This window comes from Macadamia integrifolia, chromosome 5 (assembly GCF_013358625.1).
Source record: "Macadamia integrifolia cultivar HAES 741 chromosome 5, SCU_Mint_v3, whole genome shotgun sequence".
Lineage (NCBI taxonomy): Eukaryota > Viridiplantae > Streptophyta > Magnoliopsida > Proteales > Proteaceae > Macadamia > Macadamia integrifolia.
Genome location: NC_056561.1, coordinates 45987370 through 45990783, shown reverse-complemented (window position 1 = coordinate 45990783; position 3414 = coordinate 45987370). Strand labels below are relative to the sequence as shown.

The 3414-nt window shown below is 37.4% G+C and overlaps 1 protein-coding gene across 1 annotated transcript; it reads left to right on the top strand.

Moving 5' to 3' along the window:
* Positions 1–384: 384 nt before the first annotated feature.
* On the top strand, positions 385–1454 carry LOC122078607 (NDR1/HIN1-like protein 1). Its single transcript, XM_042644661.1, has one exon. The coding sequence runs from the start codon at positions 492–494 to the stop codon at positions 1116–1118; it is 627 nt and encodes a 208-aa protein (XP_042500595.1). The 5' UTR covers positions 385–491; the 3' UTR covers positions 1119–1454.
* Positions 1455–3414: the final 1960 nt, after the last annotated feature.

Genomic DNA, 3414 nt, shown 5'->3' with positions numbered 1-3414 from the left:
AAACAGGACAAATAAACAGAATGAGAAGGCAAATGATTCGGTACGCACGACACTTCCGCTGCACATTCTGAAAACGCCACGTGTAATAGTTGAGGCCTTGATAAACACATGATTCGACTACAATTTGTAGTCCATGGCGGCGCCACGTGTAAGCTCAGTCCTTGTTGAGTTCAAACAAGCCAGAGTGGCTACAGTTATTACACGCGGTCAGTGTAAACAAATGTAAACAATTTTGATCGTTCAAGCCGACCGACCATCTTATTGTTATTTGTAACGTTAAAAAATGTAAATAAATTTTGCTTTCCACTAATTTATAAAAACAAAAAGTAGTCTATTTCCGATCCTATAAAGGTCTCATTCACTCGAAATCGTTTTCTAGTTTTATTCATACCTTATACCTTCTCTCCTACTCTCCTTCTCTCCTTCTCCCCTTCTCCCCTTCTCCAACCCTTTCTTCTTCTTCTTCAGTTTATCTCTTCCCTTAAAAAAAGATGAGTGCCAAGGATTGCGGGAACCATGGGTGGAAGAGGAAGAGGCTTCTAAAGAGGCTACTCTCGGCCTTCCTGGTGTTAGTGATATTAGTATTGTTCGTGATCCTCCTGGTTTGGCTGATCCTACGGCCGACGAAGCCCCAGTTCACTCTTCAAGACGTGACGGTGTACCAATTCAACCTTTCCTCTCCCAATTTCCTCACATCCAACATACAGGTCACGGTACAGTCGCGCAATCCGAACGATAAGATCGGGATCTATTATGACAAGTTGGATATCTTCGCCACCTATCGTGACCAACAGATCACCCTGCCTACGCTCTTACTTCAAACTTACGAGGGTCATAAGGACATCAACGTCTGGTCTCCTTTCATCTCCGGCGATTCCGTACCCATTGCTCCCTACCTCGCCGCTTCACTGAATCAGGACCAATCGTCTGGTTACATACTCATCCACATCAAGGTCAATGGGAAGCTCCGATGGAAGGTGGGAACCTGGGTTTCCGGTCACTATTCTATCAACGTCAACTGTCCTGCTTTTATTAGATTTGGGAATCCGGCATCCGGTATTACCGTTAACACCGGTATCAAGTACCAGCTATCCCAGCCTTGTAGCACCGACGTTTGATCCTTCCTTCGTTCTTCCTTAATCAAAATTCTCGGTATTTGGTCTTATTTCCTTCTCTTACCCTCACATCGTTCATGTTTTTTTTTTTTTTTTTGGGTTGAAATTCCTCTCTCTAATCTCTATGATAAGGGGTATAAGGGGAAATATAGAGATGTAACTTGTACATTTTCTTGAGAGAATAAAATAAGGGTAAAAAATATAGAGAGAAATGAGCAAGATTTCAACCGTCCTGCCAATTAATTTGTATTCTGTAGTTAATTTTTGTAATTTCATTATGGGGAATTTAAGAAAAATTAAAGTTTCATTAATGGAACCTTTTTATTCCTCCTTAGCCAATGAGGATTTTTTTCTGTATTATTATTATTAGTATTATTTCATATATAAAAAATATGGTTCTTCATCATCATGATATGGGAAGTTTGACTTTGATGATGGATAGGACAGGCCAAGTTGATGACAAGTATATAACAATGGCCTCTTTCACCCTTATTAATCAACTTCAACATTTGTATCACCTTCCAAACTCTCTCTCTCTCTCTCTCTCTACATTTGTATAAGGGAAGCAGTGTTCTGGTTTGTGGTTTGTATTAGTAATTTGTGTTTATCCTGGCAACCTTTATACTTTTAATTTGTCTTCTAGTGGGAGAATTGAAGTTTGAATTTCTGATTTTCCATTATATGCATGTTTGGAAGTCAAGAAAAGAAAGGAAAAGAAAAAAAAATGATGAGATAATGATTGATTATGTGTTTTTATTTTCTTCTCAAATTTTTTTTTTTTATTTTTCTTTTCTTCTCTCAGCTTCCAAACATAGCCTAAATTAAAGGGGAGTTTTTGGTGATAAAGTGAAAGCTTGTGTTATCAATTTGGGCAAACGCTTGGTGCCCAAATGGTGATTTTACTAACTCACAGCTCCAGTGGAGAGAGAGAGAGAGAGACGTTTGGTAAGTGGCACTTTCAAAAGTTGGGGGTTGTAGACGTATTAGCTTTCGTGGGGGTGATGGGAGATGGATAATAAAACCTCACCTACTTCTGTTCACTGAAAATAAGAGCTAACTTTGAATTATTGGAGTTTAGGTGATTGGGTTGGAGTCATCTCTTTGGCCTTACTCCCTTCCTTCCTTACTTGGTGATGGTCCCTTTCACCTGCTCCACAACACGCCACCACCTCCACCGACTTATTACTGTTATCTTTAGTACAATGGAAAATGGAAAGGGATGCTTATCCATGAATTGATCTCTACCTCACTACCTGTCATTCAGTACTTCTCAATACTCATCATCAGATTATCGATCTTTTCTTTCTTCTCATCATGGTTTGGAATGTTAATCTTGTCTTCAGGACAACCAATACTTTCTATTAAAATTAAACATTAGCTTTCTTCAAAATTTTTGGGGTAAGATTATTAAGCTCTCTTACCCAAAGAAAAAAAACAAAAACCTCTCCTAACCAAAAGATTCCACAGACATAAATATGTATAAAGTCTAAAGGGTCAACCTAACATATAGTACACTATTAGGAGGGCCGTGCAGGTTTTTATTTCTAAATTTGTCCCTTACCAAAAAATATTCTCAATTTGTCCTAAAATTATTTTCTATTTAGTTATTTTATTTTATTATTATTATTATTGTTTTCAAGTTCAAAGGCGTATTGACAATTGCATAGTAGATCCACATAGGTATCAAGTGCAGACCCACAGAGGAGTCAACAATAACCCAATGCCACACTCATTAGAAAACAAGGAAATTGGTGCAAACCAAGCACCGATGTACATAGAGGACTTGATCAAGTGACTAACCCTCAGGCAAGTACTCCACTGAGTAATGTAAACCGCCAAAGCCAATGCTTGTGTCTTTTTTGTTACCTCATCACATGCATGGTTTTAAAACTCAGATAGGAATTTGTCAAATCAATCAAGTTGACTCAGAATAGATGGGGACTAAATTTGATTAAATCCTAGTTTGCACCTTTGTTAGTTAATTCGCGTTTAAAACGGCGTCCTGTTTTTTTGCCGTTTTAAACGCCGTTTGCCAAATTTTTCACATAAAGTTAGTAAAAAAGGGGGACGGGGCTATTTGAAGTTTTTTTGCCGTTTTAAACGCGTACCCGTTTTTTTTATAGTAAAAAAATGGATTTTAAAAAATATAAACGTTTAAAACGGGGCTATTTGTTTTGATTGTTATCTAGGTATTTAGAGAATTATTATGCCAATTTATGTCTATATATTGCCCTTTTTTTGACACCGTATTATTTAAATATAAACGTTTAAAACACGTATCGTCCGTTTTTTATTTTTA

Bases quoted from the DNA above. Each gene is read 5' to 3' on its own strand.
- LOC122078607 (XM_042644661.1), top strand. From the start codon at position 492: ATGAGTGCCAAGGATTGCGGGAACCATGGGTGGAAGAGGAAGAGGCTT.